The following is a 17,353-nucleotide window of genomic DNA, read 5'->3' on the forward strand; positions in this document are numbered from 1 at the left end:
ACTAGAACCCTTAACATTCAAAACACAAAAAGTAGTTCCTCCTGCTGTTCATCTTTTTAGGGCAGGGTAGATAAACCCCAAATTTAGAGACAGGGTTGCTGAGCTTGAGGCTGCAGGCTGTTAGTGAGTTTCACTCCAAAATAATACCATTTGAAACCAGAGCCACCTAAGCTTATTACATGATACACAGCCTTGTTTGACAAAGTGATAGTACTTAAATACTATTTATATAAAAGCAATGCAAACTGGCAGGGATTTCAGCATGGGCTCTGTTGTCATTCACCAATTACAGTCCTGCCAGCATAAAAGGTTATGGATAAAACTGTCATAGATTACTTGTTGAATTTAAGGAAGATTAAATGAGTTTGCCATCTTGAGACCACAAGGGTGCAACAGTGTGACATGAGTTTAAGCAGGAGTGTATCAGCACCACTATGTGGCCACTTTGGGAAGTTACATTTTAATCTAATTTAAAAAAGCATACAGGTTTGCTATGGCCTTTTGGGAATTCCTTGACCCATTCCAAGGTAATTAGAAATGCACGAACGAACACACACACACACACACACACACACACACACACACACACACACCATGATAGATCACAAAATCATACTAAACATAAATCCATTTAATCGTTTGTACATCAAAGATAAAATGTAATCCTTGTTAAAACAATCAAACTGTATGAGCTTACACGAACACTTCAAAATACCAAATAATGGCTACATTGTACAATTAATAAGATTTTGTTCACAACATTAAAAAAAAACATTACACAAAATTATTTAACAACATTAAAGAAATTAGGTGGAATAATGTTCTGCAACTTCCTTATTATGTGTCACATTAGGTTAAAGGTTCCTCCATAAAATCATAATTAGCTGATCTAAACTTGGCATAAGATCATAGACAAACACTTTGAGAGATCCAGATGAACATACTGTAGGCTCAGATCACCGTCAACAAATTCTCTTAACATTCAGTCATCAAACCACAGCTTGTAGATTGGCATGACACGATCAAATGACAAAGTATAAATTGGGCGTCACTTGTTATGTCAAGTAGGCAGTAGCGTACTTAATGTTATTCTGTAATCAATGATAATCGTCATAATACTATGGGTGTAACAACACGATAGGTAAAGAGAGTAGACCCAAAAACAGGTACATAATAAAATCTTGTATTCGTTTAACTCAGTGTACAAATGAGACACTGAGGATTTTTACTGTGTAAATACATTGTGTTGTTACACCCATCTAAACAGCATCTAAGGGTGATTCTCATTGAGTGTCGTGTAGCCACAATACTTTTCCATAGGTTAACACCACACTGAAATAAGGTCACAATAAAAACGGTTACACTACATTACATGTGGCAGACCAGGAGAGCAACAAGCTTATTCCACTTGAGCAACATGTCTGATGAAAAAGTCCAGCTACAAGTATGACAGCAGATACAGGCCAATGCACATTATTTAGTTCTAGTTTAGAATGCAGAGACTCCTATGATTTGATCTCAATGAAAAATTGTAATTCCGACAGTGGTCGGTCGGTCGGACACACACACACACACACACACACACACACACACACACACACACACTTCCATACGTGGATAAGCCAAGCAGATTGAGGCCGTAAATGAACACGACTCACAGGTGCCTTCCCTGATGAAAGCTTGGCGGGCCACCAGTGGAAAGTATGCACGCTATGCCGACATTGCCGAGCGCACGCACGCAGAACCTGTTCATCAGGATTAGATAAGACAGCAGCATTCCAGCTCACCTGAGAGCAAGCTGTTACGGTAAGAGTCCAGGCGGCAAGAAGCCCTCGGAGAGAGACGTCTCGTCGAGAGCAATAGACTTTTCACTCTCTGTCATCTGATTCAAAGTGCATTTAAGTTGGCAAACAAAAGCAGAAGAGCTGTTGCAAATAACAGTTGCCATGTTGAATGCCTCCCGCTAGTCATACAGTATGCTCCCCTACAATGGCAAATAATTTACACAATAGGATCTTTTTCTTTACTATATTCGATCAGGTACAGTGGCAATGTGGCAAATTAAAGGCATGTATGCAGCTTGAATCACTGTAAGCTGCATTACTGGAGATAGAAATCATCGATGATGATCGATTGATTTTTCCATGGTGTTGTTCATGTCGCATGGTAGAGACAGTGTGTGGTTTCAACTGCCCATTGTTTTTCATACACGAGAGTCTGTTCGGTTTGTTTTCCACTAGTAACGGTTGGCATCATCATAGGATGTCACGTCCATGTCAAAGAAGTCCTCTAACTTCCACTGGAGTGTCTCAAACGTGGGTCTGTCCTGCTCGTTCGCCTTCCAGCAGTCCATCATGATCTCATACATGACTTTGGGGCAGTGAGGGGGGCAGGGCATCCTGTAGCCCCCTGGCAACCTCTGCACCACCTGCTGGTTGGTCATGGCTGGATGGAGAAGAAGAAGAATTGCAACATGATAACTTAATCCATTAAGACATGAGACTGATTCTACTAATGCCTTCTAAAATCAGTAGTTCTCACAATTTCAAGATAAAAAAATAGCAGATGTACAAGCTTGCCACGCTCGCCACGTAGCACAAGTAGAGCTTGTAGATCTGCTATTTTTGAATAGTCAAAAATAAATCTAAAATGACAAAGATGCTTTCCTGGTTTTAATTTGGTAAATTCATAAAAGTGCACATTTAAATGTATGTAAAAAATAAATCCACATTCCACTTACAAAATATGATTAATACTTAAATCTATTTAACATAAAAGGTGATTGATTACAAAGCTCTTACTTGGATACGGCATCTTGCCAAAAGTCACAATCTCATACAGCAAGATACCAAAGGACCACACATCAGATTTGATGGAGAACTTGCTGTCCAGGAAGGCCTCCGGAGCAGTCCACTTCACAGGGAATTTGGTTCCTTCTCTGGCTTCATACACATTGTCACTCTCCATCTAACCCACCCCCACAAAACAAGGCAAATATTTATGGATATTTACTTGTTTAATGGCATAAAACTGCAATATTTGATCCCGGGTCTCCCACCGCAAGTGCTGGAATGTTTACCACTGATCCTTGTCTGATAAGCAGTAAAGGTCCTGCCAGACCACAGATCTAAATGTCTCAGTTAAAGAGCAAATAAAAGCTTTTATTCAGTAAAGCATTTACGTAGTGTAGCTTTAAACCCTATATACATTGTTGATATTCAAAAATATTACTTATGTAACTACTTAAAAGGACCACTTCACAACTTTTTAACCTGTCTTCATATAATTGGTAATGGTATGGTTCATGATAAATTACCACAATTGTTTTCTACTCGCTCTATGTATCACAGGAGGGCTGTGGACAGAAATCATGTAGGCAGATTTCTTTTTAAACAAGATTTAAAAAACTGGTGAAAACAATGACTTCCATTTTCGCATTGCCAACTTTTCAGGAATAGAATTCTATTAGCTTGGATTCCCCATCGATGATGTCACTGGTGGACATGTTTCTGAACTTCCCACAGACACAGAATGAGTAGATTTCTTTTTGGCTATTTTATTACTAATTATATGAAGATAGGTTGAAAAGTGGTGAACTCTACATACAGTAGGCTACTTTGTTGACTGGTGTACCCCAGGGGTCTATACTAGGTCCCCTAAGTTTTTCCCTCCACGCTTATCTGCTACATGCTCAAAAGGAGATGCAATGCCTTGTGAGCTTATAGATCCGACGTTTTTGCCAAAACTTCACTCCAGAATAGGGACGCTAGGGTCATATGGTTAACTACTCTAAGGAGTTTTGGTAAAACAAACAAACAAGAACAAATGACCATGTCATGTGTGTGACTAGGATACCGGGTTGTAACATGAACCTGAGTAAGGGAGACAGAATTTGACACGATTTTATTTGTAAATCTGTGTATATAAAACATATATACAGTAATATGTCCCATTGAATCTCTTTATTACTCCAACAGAGCAGGCAGAGCAGATACAGCGAACATGCACCAATTCTTCATGGCTGGTGACAGTGGTGAGTAAAGGAGACAGGACGCATGCTCCTTTATTTCTTTTAAATGTGTGTATATAAAATATACCCTATCAAATCTCTTATTTACACCAACAGAGCAGGCAGAGCCATGAACAGTTATATTGCGTTTGTCTTTTTTGCGTTCTGGTGAGTCTCCTGCAACAGGTACCCGCATTACCCGCATATACTTTTATAAGTTCACAGGGACGGACTAAACGCGGGTGGGTAACATTTTATTGTGATAATAAAAGCGCACGGTTTCCACCCAAACAACGGCACTTATGTAACTTATAGTCAAAGATAGCGAGCGGTGATACGAACGGGTAACAGGGCAGACAACGGGTCCATAATTTGATGTGCGGGGCATGTCTGGTTTGTATTTTGAAGTAATAATCACAGGTGACCCATGCAGGACTCTGGTCTCCCGGCGGTGCAAGCCGGCAGAGTGGACACAGCTACAACAAGGAGGCTGTACCTGTATATATAATATTAATTACTACATCACATAGTTGTTCAGTATTGAATAATTTGCAGTTTTGCACGTAGTCTGTGATCTATTGATCGAATACAATGAATAGTTTGTTTAGAAATATGCTGCGGCCGTCCTGTCTGTCGTCCGGTCTGTTCCCAGCCCTGTTCTAAAGCACCGGCCAGCGAAAGCTGCCCGTGTCCGCTATGCGGAGCGCTGTGGCTCTGGCACCCATACGCCGCTGGCGTACCAGTCCAGGCACCTAGGCTGCAAAATATAAACCCATGACGACATTTGCTGCATGTCACTCCCCATCTCCTGTCAAGACTACATCCTATAAATGAATAAATAAATAAAGTATAAAACAAATCTTAAAAAAAAAAAAAAAAACTCACCATGAAAACCCTGGCAAGGCCGAAGTCAGCCACTTTGCAGACGTTGTTGTCTCCCACCAGCACATTCCTGGCTGCCAGGTCTCTGTGGATGTAGTTCTGGAGCTCTAGGAAGGCCATGCCGGCTGCCACCTGAGCAGCTATCTCAATCTGATCAGACACACCCAGCTTGGCACCCTGGTCCTCTGCAGAGACAGGGGGAGAATTAACATGATTATTGTACAGTATAATGTATGTACACAGATGACTGACAAATTAAAAGGAAAAAACAATGTAAATTGTTTTTTCCAATTCCCTAAAGTAGTGGTTATCCTCCCCCAATCATTTGGGTTGACATCTGGTGACAGTAAAATGACTCTGCACCATAACAGCACAGTATAGAAAAAGTGTCAATCGGCACAGGTCTCCACCAGGATTCTTCCTCAGCCTAGTGGGAATATGCGTGCACAGTTTCATCGCAATCGGACGCTGCCGAGTTGTGGCCATTTGCTACTCCTGAAAACTGTAGGAGCCAATCGTGGCCAATCAGGATGGAATATGAGAAATCAAACAAACCTGTGTTGATCACATGACTATGGAGATCATGTGTACCGATTTGCGTGAAATTTGGATAAAATCTGAGTAATAATAGAAAATGTGTTTTACATATGTGGGCCTCCTGGTGGCGCTATAAAGAGCAGATGTGAAAAAATCCAGACAAAGGTTTTTCCTTGGCCTCTAGGGAGTTGGCATACAAAGTGATCCACAGATTCGTGCAGTTAGAGGTAAAACACTTTTCGGCCAGTTATAGCGCCACCTTGAGGCTGAGTTGAAATTGTTCATGTGGCATTTCGTCCTCGGCCTAGTGGGAATGTGGGTGCACAATTTCAAGGAGATCACGCGATGTGTTCATGATTTGCAGCATTTTGTTTGAAACTGAGCACTCCTGTGAACTTTGGAAGCCAATCTTAACCAATCAGGATGGAGTCTGAGAAATCTGAAAGACCGGTTTCGTTGAATGGCTGTAGAGAGACTGTGTACCAATTTGCGTGATGTGTGGTGATGCGTGTGGAAAATTTGGCATCGACCGGGTTAACGGTGGCCGAGATTAGCTACTAACGGACGGACGGACACACACACACACACACACACACGGACGGACACACGGACGGACGGAGTGCAAAACATACTCTCCCCACATGCCTTCGGCCTGGTGGAGACAATGAACCATTCTATTGCACTCACCCACAATATGGTGAAGGATGACTCATATCTGACCAATAATGTTGAAGGATGACTTATCTGACCATATCACCTTCCCCCCCCCCCATGTAAAGGATGACTCATGTGACCATATCACCCCCCCCCCCCCACATCTCGTAGACCAGTGCCTAGGGTTTAATTGGGCCACTGAACGATCAAATGTGCATTAGTCTTTGTAATGAAGGGTTTATGCACTGCAACCAGACTATAACATCCCTCATGTAGTTGTCGCATTGACATTCTCTCAAGTCACCTGAGAGAGTTCATCCTGTTCCACCTGTATGGAAGCATCTGCATTTCTTACGATTCTCCACTCAATTATTCAGGCATTTCCTTTAATTTGTCACCCTGTCTGTACTCTGTACATGTTAAAGGCTAGCCTCTGCGTGACGTTGACCAAGTCCTTGTCATGAGCCAGAGGGCATACAGCACTAAGCAAACTCAAGGCTACAGACATCAATTGAAAATGAGCGCTCCTCAGACTGACCATCCGTCTGACTGGTAGTGACACAACATCTGTCATACTGCCACAACGCCATTACTCATGGGAGGTGAATCCAACAGATTAATGGTAAAAAAAAAAAAAAATCACACCTGTGTGAACTGTGAAGTGAGTGGTGCTCTCATCATCGCACATCATCCAATACTTCCTCATGAATTAATTTGTCAACTTATGTTATCTTTTAACGATGATACACTGTTAAAAATATATATTCAATGTATGTGTGTGTGTGTGTGTATATAAGCTGAATTAAAACAGTTGCACCGCATTTAGAAAAGTGGATTTGCTCGTCTACATACGACGTAAATTCTCCATTCATTGTCAAGCAAATCAGCTATTTTTGTATTGTTGTACCCCTAAAGTAAAAGTAAAAGTAAAAGTGATACTTTGAGCATGAACATTTATTATAACCATTTTGACCACTGATTCTGCATGAGAGAATATCTATGGGGAACTTCACCTGCTTTGCCTGGATCTCTTATGTTATAGGTGTGAGGAGGAGTATTCTTTGGTCGGTGATGCATGTTATTATGTTGTCTATGAATCTTGAACTGGAACACCTTATAATCGACCCTATACAAACGCGAACAATCAGGAGGACAGTGCTATTGTTTGAGGTGCTGCTCTCTGTCCGTTTCCAGCCCACCCACCCAGCGCCAGGTGTATACGCACACACTGGTGCACACACTAACTTAGCCTTACGATATACTAATTTAGACTAATACTTCTAACCAAAACCCTAAACTTGGGTCCAACCAATCAGTCCTCAAGAATGCAGAAAAACAAGGATACATACACGTTCACAAACAAACACGAAAACGCAAACAGACACGAGATGGCATTTTGTTGAGCGAGTCTGACTAATCTGTTGTGAATGAGAGATGTTGTAAGCACTCTGACTTTTCCATGACTAGGTTTCAACCTGTCATAGTGTACCATATGAGATCAAAGTAAGCTGACTCTAGAAAATCCCTCCTTCTCTTTATCAGTCAGAAGCAGACACATTCTGCAAACGAGTAGGAAGACATCAGTAAGATCGCTTACTGACTCAGACTTTGATCTGCCATTTCACTTTAAACTGAACCAGAATTATTAATTTGAAGGAAAAAAAAGTGCTTTTGCTTCTATACTTTTGTTTCTAAACATCCCATATCGCATAAACATCAACTTCCCTGATGTCTAAAATCTGAACAATAGCTGCAGAGGACTCGGATCGTCATATGGCAAGAACCAGTCTGACCAGCAATTTTGCAGATCAAAGAGAGATTGATTCAACTAAATTGCTGACTGACTGACCGACCGCCACCATAGACTCTTGTTCTATTTCACTTGAAAAACAAGTGTCCCCAAAAATAGTTAGCGGCAATCGGCTAAAGTTAATCAAATGTGATCACCATCTAGTTAAGAGTTTTAAGAAGCATTCATATTTTAACTGCGCGGTAACTGGGATTAAGTATTGAGCTGGCAACATCGGCGCGTTGTTCAATCCAGCTCGTAATTCCAAGAAAAACGGTTATAAAAGGTCAGTGTCCCCAGCATTGTGTGCAGGCTGCCATCTTTGGGAGGGCAAAACACACTGAGCCGAGCGTTGCCTAGCACCCGGGAGCCCCACTTTATTGGTGAGCTGATTATGAATTAATACAAAGCTCAAAAACATGTCAAAAAGACGTTCCTGGCGCTATGGAATCATGAAAAATACTTATTTAGTCCACCATACGGTAAATTAATAAAATGTAATTGTCCGTATAGTAGAGTACAATATGTCAATATAACTTTAACTTATACAATTGGGGTGGTTGTATTTTTTCTCCCTGCTCTTCGTTTGATTGTGTCAAAGGTCACGTCTCACCTAGACAAAGGATCGGACACAATATCAAAAGCAGCAGCATGGATCCCCCATCCCCTCAGCAAATTGAAGCTTAAAATGATGGCTTACTCTGGAGGTAGTCCAGCAGGCTGCCATTACTCATGAGCTCTGTGATGATGTAGATGGGTTCCTCCACGGTGCACACGGCGTACAGCTGGATCAACTTGGGGTGACGCAGCTTCTTCATGATCTGGGCCTCCCTGAGGAAGTCCTGAGCATCCATGGTACCTGGGAAGAGTGTCAGTTAATAGTTTTATAAATCAGTATTCAATCACATTAGTTGAAGTCATTAAAGAACCCCATTGGGCTTCTCTCCTGCATTAGCACTGCAGACAATTAAATGAGAATTAAATTAGAATACTCTAACACAAAACTCTTAACAGGCTATTAATTGATGAGCCAAGAGACCATGTCCTTTTGAACTGTAATAAGGAGAGTTTATGGTTTCCCACAAGTTTCTGTTGGCCATTACTGCACATTGTTAGTTAATATTTAACTTTTTCTGTTCTATGAGGAGGAATAGCCATTACTGGATATTTCTTTTATTCAGTATCTTACATGTAAACCGTGTTTTATAATAGTGTTCCAAATCTGCAAAACAAGTTGTATTTACCAGGTTTGAGTGTCTTCACTGCCACTGCTGTGGTGTCATTCCACAGGCCTTCGTAGACTTCTCCAAACTGACCCGCTCCCAGCTTCTTCAACAGTCTGATGGAAGTCCGCTCAATCTCCCAATGGTCTACTGTATTGTAGGACAGACCATGAGTCTGTGGGGCCTCGATCTACAAAGAGCCGGTCACAAGAGACTAAATCAAATCAACTTTTCCAGCTAATACCGTTTTGTTTGAGTGGTGCAACCACTCCTATAGAGACAGCAATGTGTGTCCCTGTGTCTGTCCAGTCTCTGTCTCACACACACATACACAAGTCTGATTTTATTTTTTAAATCAATGATAAAGAACCCTAGTGTGACTGTCCCTATTCTTGGGTGAACATAGGAGATCTACAAGCTCAACGCGCTGTGTTGTGACACATTTTGAGTTTGTAGATAACAGCCATTTTCTGCAAAGAGATTTGGTGCAGAGGGGGGAAAAAAATGGGCCTAGTACCTAGGCTGATGGGAGACTCAGGTCAATGAAGTGTATAGGGTTCAAGTGGTTAAAAACAGTATTATTTTATGAACTACAATTATATTGTAAGTTAACATTAGATGAAAGTACAGGTATAGACAATAATTATATCATATGCAATACATCATTTTTTTTGACAATAGTGTTGTTCCTCTACCACCAGCATACAAATTGACAACCCAACTGAGGAAACCATTCATAGCTTTTAGTCCATTATGCATACAGAATCAATGTTTCACCTTTTTGCATGGTTCGGTCAGACGCACACAAAGCCCATCCTCCTGCCTGGTGTAGTGGTTCACAAACTCCCGCAGTGTTTCAAAGCTTTTAAGCTTGGACACAAAATAACGGCCAGTCTCAGTTTTTCTGAGTTTGTAGTGCTTCACCTTCCCTCTATCCAACACTAAAAGAGAACATGCAGAAGGTTACTGTAGCTGGCTATTATTACATTTTATTTTAATAAGTTTATTAAATTTGATCAATCATATACAGTACAGACATACATCTAAGACAATAAATGTTTATTAAATTTGATAAATAATATACAGTACATCTAAGACACATGGGGGTCGATTTAGGACTTCTATTTTACTTACTTCTATATTACTAATCTAATTACAGTATTATGATCTGGGGGCGTGTAGTATGTCATATTGCAATTTTGGGCATGTTAAGAAGCGCTTTTGACACCCCGCGGAGTGCGCAAAACGGCCTTGAATTAGTCATGGGTGTGTTTAAGGCGTGTTTGAGACGTACCCAATCAACATGTCCGTACTATTCTCTTTACCAGTCAGCTGATGTCACATACGGAATGCGCACTTTGGGGATCGTGGTATGACATTTCTTCAGGCTGGCACCATAGAAGACATGACATGCCTTTGTCACATTTGGGTTAATTATTCCTATTGCACTGCATGCTGTCACCTTTATGCCTCAAAAGAACAGACCCACCTTTCAGATCGGAATGGAATTGCGAGTAGATAGCAGCATATTGGCAAATTGCCAATCCATGCGTAATTAATTAATTCGATAACGATAGAACCATGTACCATACAGCGAATGAAAGCAAGATTCCTAAGGAATATGGAGATTTTTACATTTAATAAAACGGTTGAGAAATGAGAGAACCATGAGTGTTTATAGGCTAATATCAACGTTTTTTTATGAAAGACCAAACGGGCTGTGAACTTGAAGAGCTCAATCACCATCCCGACACGGAAGAAATATAGCCTAGTGCATGCATGTATGCACTGTTGCACTTGCACACAGTAGCCTACACACGCTCTTTATTTGTTTCTATTGAAAAACACCAGTAAAATAACGTTTATTATATTTTATTTCATTCAAGTCACGACGAAGGAATGAGTTGAATGCGTGCTGCGTAATGCTGTGGCCCCGATGGTATGGTCTTCGCTGAGTTCGCTCGTAGCATTTTATTGAAGAAGACTTGAATCGGGTGTGATACAGCATATGAAAGCACATTTCCCACGGATTATGGAGATGTTTTTATTTATTTTTAAGGTTGAGAAATGAAAGAATTATGGCCGTTTCTAATCTCAACATTTCTTTAAAAAAGACGCAAAACTGCCATGTCTCATAGAAACAAGTAAATAGGTCTATAAAATAAGCGCATATAACAGGGGTCTGTAACCTATTTTAAATGAAGTGCCATGTTTTTATTTTCTAAATAGTGAGTCTGCCATATCCAGATTAATTTGAATGACACCACATTAAAATAAAAAAACATTTTGATTGTCCACAAATATAAAGTTCTTCCTTCTTTTTAAATATGTTCTTGCACATTGTTATAATGATCATTATATATCCCCCTGCAGTCAGAGTTCATAGTTTTAATGAATGAATGTGATGCATTGTGAGCTGGTATAGATCTGCTATTTTCAAAAGTAATCTTTTTATTTAATTTTTGGATTAGCTGTCCTTAGTTGGGCAAATGCATTCATCTGGGGATCCTTGACATGGGAATGTGCTGTGTGAGGATCACTGGTTTAAACAACATTAGGAGAAAAGCCCAAATAACCACTTTAGAAACAAGAAAAACAACCACACAGAAAGCAACTTTACAGAAAAATAAGCCGCTTATAATAAACAGACATGGCAACACTCTACCAGCCTCCCAGCGCCGCTCAAGTGTCAAATCAAACAGTGCTTTTTGCGTTTATGAGGTGGTCAGACCCACGTCTAATCGTTATGCGCTGAGTGTCTTTAGGTCAAGGGGCTTAATAGCAAATTGCGCAAAGCGAAAATAATTAACATATGGACACTCCCACAATGCTAAAATATTCAGGACCGCGGTAAGCCATAATGTGTGTGCGTTCAACACGGGTCAGTGCGTTCAACACGGGCCGATATGCCTTTCATAATACGAATGTGCGCAGAGCGAGGCCAATTTATGTATTTCCATTGGTAAAACGCACCTTCAAAATCTACCCACTTGGCTCATGTTAAATTGTTGTCGTTTTTTGCACTCGATTCTTTTTTGATAACCCTGTTTTTAACCTTCTGTGATTGATTATATGTTTTTAAACATGTAGCACTCTGAGATTCCCTGTGAATGAAAAATGCAATACAAATAACATTCATTATTATTATCACTGATGTAACATGGGGTTATTAGCTGCTTAATGAACTCAAATGAGCAGGTGGTCCTTCACTGGGTTTAATGTATCAATTACACCAAGGTCCTCTGACACGGTGAACGAAGAGATTGATCCAGACCAAGATAAAGTTATGCTGCTTTTATTGGAGCATGCTTAAAGGGTAAGACCACTTTTTTGAGGTTTGGGTTGTGTAGTTACTTTGCCATGATGAAACTCCAAATGTGGACAAGAAATAAAAAAATACTGCTCCAGTGATTAGAAATTGATAATTCAAAATATGCTCCTCATTGACTTACATTGTAGCTAAAACAGCTCTCAAAGTCACTCTTTTAGTACGTAAACAAACACAAACAAAGTTGATTCAGACAATATAGAGCATCACCAAAACTCATGTGGTTTTATTTTTTCATAAAAATGTTAGATTCCTGTTGATTTTACTATTTGAAGATCTGGATCCGGATCCATGGATCCAGTCCGGGTTTTCTTCCCAATAAAATGGAAGGAAGATAACATTTTTATGAAAAAATAAAACCACATGAGTTTTGGTGATGCTCTATATTGTCTGAATCAACATTGTTTGTGTTTGTTTACGTACTAAAAGAGTGACTTTGAGAGCTGTTTTAGCTACAATGTAAGTCAATGAGGAGCATATTTTGAATTATCAATTTCTAATCACTGGAGCAGTTAATTTTTATTTCTTGTCCACATTTGGAGTTGCATCATGGCAAAGTAACTACACAACCCAAACCTCAAAAGAAGTGGTCTTACCCTTTAAGTCGTTGACCTTGAATGATCAATCACTTTCAGTCAGGTTCGCTTGAGCAAAGCTGGGATTGTTCTAGGAATGTAATGAGGAAACATGCGTTTAGTGTATCCAGTTCCTGCTTTAAGCCTTTATCAGGAACTTGGCACAGAAATGGGCGAGGTGCTACATAACATGACGTTTTTTATTGTTGATGCTAAAGTCCACGAGGTTGATTGCATGGTTTCAGAGAAGAAGGGGAAAGATGTCACCTAACATGGCACAGCTTGTTGTCAACAGGAGATGAGATTACCTGAGAGAGAAAGGTCCCCTTTCTGACTTTCACAGTTTCTGATGAGAAAGGCTCCATGCTTGTTCTCTCCAGCTGACAACAGCTTCTCTGCATCGAGTCTCTTTGTGTCAGCAAAATACCATCTGCAAATCACAAAGGAAGCAGATAAATATACCACATAGTCATCATTTGTCTATATGGTCGCTTTAGCGACCATATAGTCCATATAGATGAAGCCCCCTCATCCATATAGATGAAGCCCCCTCTTGGACATGCTTTGTTATGAATAGCTATTTTGTGATCTATAAGTCTGCCTTGAGTATGAAAATGTTGTTCTGAATGAAAACTGAAAACTGTCAGAAGAAAAAACATTCTCTGCCATTGAAGTGCACTTGACCCAAAATTGCCTCAGTGGAGCTGCTCAGTGTGAATTTGTGAAACACCAAGACTGTGTGGTTGTACTGGGAAGCTCCCAGGTGTACTGTGAATGCATGCATCTGTGAGAGTGTGAAACAGGGCTTTGCTGAAAAAGAGAATATATGCTCAGTGAACATACCCGCCGGTATAATGTATAATAAAAAAACGCTAAAAAAAAATCTACAGAGAAACATTGTGCCTTGAAATGTGTTATGAACACATCTAGCCTATGCATTTCTTTTTGGGTTTTAAAGGATTAAAGCACAGGACTCTCTAGAACAAAAACAGTCTGATCAGACTCTGTTAAGGTTAATCAGTGATTAAGATCATCGGACTGGTCATTCATTCATGATGACTCAAGTCAAAGCACTCTCTACCTTGTCACAAAACACGCTAATCAGGTACTGTAAGTGAATGAAAGAAACTGTGGAAGTGTTTCCTACAACATATGAAAAGAACAGGAAGAACTAGCTTTCAGCTGGAATGAAGTTTCTTATAAAGATGCTTGATGAAAATGCCATGGCATGCCAGCCTTCCAGGCATGTACTTTACAACAGTAGGCTCTATTTGTTGAACTTATTTAACATGATTCCAGTATTTGACTAGCCCTGGAACATGACTGTCCATGGCTATTGGCTATTATTTGACATGACTTTCCTTTTGAGTATAACTGGGATAAAAATAATCCATACATAACATGCCTGCACAAATCGAGTTTACTCTCCTCCTGAAATTCTCTTTTGTGTCTAGAGGTAATGTAGTTGGTTATATAATGGGTTTTCAACAGGTGGTCCGTGGACCACTGGTGGTCCGTGAAGGTGTTGCATGTGGTCCCTGACCATGCATTTAGTATAGGAAAGTGAAGATTCATATTTGAATTTATTGTATTGACCACAAGTTGAGAAACAATGCAGTAAATGCAGACCATCTCCCCATATAGGCCACTCCCATTTGCGTCAGGATAGATTTTCCACCATTTTGAATTTTCTTCAAAACACACTTTTTGCTCTTCCACCTACAGCTTTTGTGCAAATCTCACAAAAATCGGTATACATGATATCTGGACCTATCCGATGAAAACGCCACAGCCAGCATTTTCATAGTCTGTATCGTTCGGCTGTAATCGGCGTCTAAAGTTAGTGGGAGGGGCCTGTTTTACAAACAAATGACACAAATGACAAATCCAATCAATCCAATCCACCCCAAATTTCATTCACATGTCGTGGGTGGTTTAATCAACGGAGAGCACAAAGCAATTCCATTTTCAGCCATAGGGGACACCGCAAATGCGGAAATTTCAAACGTTTGTTGCAAATACATGCTTTTGGGGAGATAAAGTGTGCACTCCGGTGAAAACAGCTAATCTACAAGCTCACAACATCACAGGTTGAAAAAGCCATGAGTTTTCTCAAGCCAGAGATCAGAATTGTGCACATTTGACGCAAATGCACCTATAACTTAATCTGTGCGACTCACAAAATACATTTGGGAGTATCTGTGCAACTGTCCATATAGTTTCTGTGGTGCATGTCAAACTGGGGGGCCTTCATACTTTTCAAATGGGGGTCTGTGGGCAAATGTTGTGGTCCTTGCCATGAACATATTTCCCTACCCATGCATTTGTACGAATACTTTCATGTTATAGTGCTTTTTTTATTCATAAAAAAAAAACCACACGAATATATTCTACAAGTTAAGATGAACAGCAATTAAAGATATTTAGGGGAGGGGGGGGGGGGGGCAATATCTCACAACGGGTAAGGACTAGTAATAAAAATACATTTCTGTAACAATTACTTAAAAGTTTATAAATGAAGATATGCATAATTAAAACCCTTTCACAAAACACACTGAGAACTGAACTTCTCACAAGAAACCCATTCAGCAGCATGTTTGTGGCTAGCCCTCCAAGCAGAACCCAATGGTTCAGAAAAGCTTTATGTAGGGTTCCGAGAGGGGCTAGTTTGTGGCCATGGTGAATGGTGATGTAGGCCTGCTATGATTATGTCACCCTCTCTGTTTAGTGGTACAAGTACAGCCACCTTGAACAACCAGTTTGTCTATCCACATCTAGCAATTTGATGCTAGCTATTTGTGATTACCCATTAAATGCCATCTTAAGCATATTAATGCTTGGTTGATGATCTGAACGCAACGGTATACCAGAATTATTAACCTAGCCTATGCTACTGTAGCTATACTTCCTGGACATAGTCATAGACAATGATTAACCACTTTAACCCAACACTGACAACTCAGGTATGACAAGTGGCACTCCCACAGGATCAACAAACAAAACAATTCATTTAAAGGAATGTTTGGGGGGGAAAAATAGGTCAGTATGGATATAAATAGGCCAAAATGTACTCACAACCCATTCATTTTAAACATGTTGACCATTACAAACTGAGTCTAAAAGTTAAGACACTTACTTAGGCTATGTCTTTGTCAATGCAATAATATATTTTGCACAGGAAAGAAATTAACAGCAGTGCCACCAAAATGTTTTATAATTCTAATTCATACAAAAATGTCCTGTCGTTGATAATCTTAATTATTGCCTGTATCTCAAATACATAATATTAATTATTTTCAAGCAACAGTGGGGCCGGGGGGGGGGCAACAATAAGGGCCATACAGTGCGCTAGTCTAGTGTAGGCTATACTTACGGCTCGGCGTCAATACTCTCCACGGGTGCCACATAATTGGCAGGAATATAACCTTTCTTCGAGGCAGAAACTCCGGTGAGTGCTTTCGCATACCACCAGTCCCCATTACTTTTGTCCAGAGCTTCCAGTTTATCCCCGGCATTAAAGCTCAAGTCCTCCTCGGTTCGAGCGGTGTAGTCATACAGAGCAATGTAAACACATTTCACGTTGTCCAGCCCCGGGTCCAGCCCCGGGAGTTTCGGTGAAGAGATGCGGCCGGGTTTGGGGTCCGCGTCCGTTGTTGCAGCATGAGGATTTACAATCACCACCTCGAAGTGTTTTTTCTTCCCACCGTCAGTGCCTTCGGGCTTTGGCCTCTTGAAACAACTTAAAAAACGCGTGCAACACAAATCGCACTGTTCTCGAATATCCATGGTGGAAATCACTGGGAAGCGATCAGGGCCGCCTTTATGATCCATGATACTAGTTTACCGTGGTTGCTGCGCTGTCCAGTCTGCCCTGTCAACGGCTGTGGTCTTTGGACCAATAAGTTGAAGTGAAGTCAGAGGCAAAGAAATACTTCCCAGGTCATAAAAGATAGTCAGAAGACGGGATTTATTGCCCTCCAGCTCGTTGAACGCGGACAGGTTTATAGTTCAGCGCTCCATTGGTCAATCACCTGCACCTGCTGCCTGCTCTGTGTGCTCCTTGCCTCCTTCTTCACCTGTTGTCGAAAGAACCTCCACTCCACCCAGACTCAGACTGGCTCATGCATATCATGAATACTGTGGTGACTGGTGAGGGACACTCCAGGAGCCCTGCTTTCTCACAACGACTGTCAAATATACGGCTTAGATTTCACAATTTAATCAAACAAATACTGGCAATAATGTGCTAGGCCTGTGTATATATACAAAGAAAGGCACCGGTATACAAAATATAAGTAGCCAACATTCACGCCCAGTGTCAGCGAGTATTTTCTATTTTGTTTCAGTTGTTACTTG

The 17,353-nt window shown here is 40.6% G+C and overlaps 1 protein-coding gene across 1 annotated transcript; it reads right to left on the minus strand.

Moving 5' to 3' along the window:
* Window positions 1-1,635: 1,635 nt before the first annotated feature.
* frk (fyn-related Src family tyrosine kinase) lies at window positions 1,636-17,224 on the minus strand. Its single transcript, XM_083791047.1, has 8 exons — window positions 16,371-17,224; window positions 13,306-13,427; window positions 9,872-10,035; window positions 9,116-9,284; window positions 8,572-8,730; window positions 4,895-5,076; window positions 2,802-2,967; window positions 1,636-2,445 (listed from the first exon to the last, which is right to left on the minus strand). Exons 1-8 carry the CDS (start codon window positions 16,826-16,828, stop codon window positions 2,237-2,239), a joined length of 1,629 nt encoding a protein of 542 aa, XP_083647173.1. The 5' UTR covers window positions 16,829-17,224; the 3' UTR covers window positions 1,636-2,236.
* Window positions 17,225-17,353: the final 129 nt, after the last annotated feature.

This window comes from Protomyctophum parallelum, assembly GCF_964188405.1.
Source record: "Protomyctophum parallelum genome assembly, chromosome: 19".
In the NCBI taxonomy this organism is placed as follows: domain Eukaryota; kingdom Metazoa; phylum Chordata; class Actinopteri; order Myctophiformes; family Myctophidae; genus Protomyctophum; species Protomyctophum parallelum.